The following is a 1,574-nucleotide window of genomic DNA, read 5'->3' on the forward strand; positions in this document are numbered from 1 at the left end:
CAGCGGCGGCGGAAGCCAAGTGCGTCTTTAACGAGGAGTTCAAGTTCATCCTCCTGCCCATTTCCTACGGCATCGTCTTCGTGGTGGGGCTGCCCCTCAACTCCTGGGCTTTGTGGATGTTCATCTTCAGGATGAGGCCCTGGAATGCCACCACCACCTACATGGTCAACCTGGCCATGTCTGACACCTTCTATGTCCTGTCCCTCCCCACCCTGGTCTATTATTACGCCGACCGCAACAACTGGCCCTTTGGGAGAGGGCTCTGCAAGATTGTGCGCTTCCTCTTCTACGCCAACCTCTACAGCAGCATCCTCTTCCTCACCTGCATAAGCGTCCACCGCTACTTGGGCATCTGCCACCCCATCCGCTCCCTCAAGTGGGTGAAGACCAAGCACGCCCGCATCGTTTGCGTGGGCGTCTGGCTTGCGGTCACCATCTGCCTCATCCCCAACCTCATCTTTGTCACCACCAGCTCCAAGGGCAACAGCACCCTGTGCCATGACACCACGAAGCCCGAGGAGTTTGACCATTATGTGCACTACAGCTCCTCCGTCATGGCCCTCCTCTTTGGGGTCCCCTTCCTGGTCATCGTCCTGTGCTACTGCCTGATGGCCAAGAGACTCTGCAAGCCCAGCTTCTCCAGCCCCCGAATGCCCTCCTACAAGAAACGCTCCATCAAGATGATCATCATCGTCCTCACCGTCTTCGCCGTCTGCTTCGTGCCCTTCCACATCACCCGCACTATCTACTACACCTCCCGCTACGTCCAAGCCAACTGCCAGACCCTCAACATCATCAACTTCACCTACAAGATCACGCGGCCCCTGGCCAGCATCAACAGCTGCCTCGACCCCATCTTGTACTTCATGGCTGGGGACAAGTACCGGGGACGCCTGCGCCGGGGGCCAGCCCAGCGCCTCCAGCCTGTGTCCATGTGCAACTTGGCCCTGGTGTCCCCTTCCATGGACAACATAATGGGGGGCAGCCACAATGCTGGTCAAGGGACAGGGATGGAGCGGAGGCGGGCACTGCGGGGCCAACATTTCGCACAAGTCACAGCCCCTCTGGGCTCCGTGTGGGCACCCTGACACCCCCAGGTCCCCAAATCTGGAGGGTACCACAGAGCTGAGGGCTGATGGCCATGGGGCTCGTCCAGCCCTGCCCCAGGATGCCATGGGAGGAGGGTCCTGGTGCCACTTGGGGCGGGAAAGCCACTGGGCACCAGTGGGAATGGGAAGGATGCTGGGAGAGCCGTTCTGGGGAGGCAGGCTGGTGTCCCACCCCTGGGGACACGCAGGGGCTGACAGGTCACTAAAGAGAGGGGACACTGGTCCCTCGCTGGCACGCACAGCCCTTCCAGTCTGCTCGACAGCCGTGTGCGGGGACTGGACTGAACCTGGGGATGGAGCTGATATCCTGGAGATGTCCCATGTCACACTGCTGGCCTTAGGAGGAGTGGGGAGGGACACAACACAGGGCACGTGCTGCCTGTAACCCCCAATAAAGCCCCTTCCCCTTTCTCTACACCTGTTTCTCCCCATGGCAGAAGGAATCATAGAATCATAGAATGACCC

At 59.9% G+C, this 1,574-nt stretch overlaps 1 protein-coding gene across 1 annotated transcript; it reads left to right on the top strand.

The window, feature by feature from the left end:
- The first annotated feature begins 8 nt into the window (after window positions 1-8).
- On the top strand, window positions 9-1,088 carry P2RY4 (pyrimidinergic receptor P2Y, G-protein coupled, 4). Its single transcript, XM_010081461.1, has one exon. The coding sequence runs from the start codon at window positions 117-119 to the stop codon at window positions 1,086-1,088; it is 972 nt and encodes a 323-aa protein (XP_010079763.1). The 5' UTR covers window positions 9-116.
- Window positions 1,089-1,574: the final 486 nt, after the last annotated feature.

This window comes from Pterocles gutturalis, unplaced genomic scaffold (assembly GCF_000699245.1).
Source record: "Pterocles gutturalis isolate BGI_N339 unplaced genomic scaffold, ASM69924v1 scaffold28119, whole genome shotgun sequence".
Taxonomy (NCBI): domain Eukaryota; kingdom Metazoa; phylum Chordata; class Aves; order Pterocliformes; family Pteroclidae; genus Pterocles; species Pterocles gutturalis.

Bases quoted from the DNA above. Each gene is read 5' to 3' on its own strand.
- P2RY4 (XM_010081461.1), top strand. From the start codon at position 117: ATGTTCATCTTCAGGATGAGGCCCTGGAATGCCACCACCACCTACATG.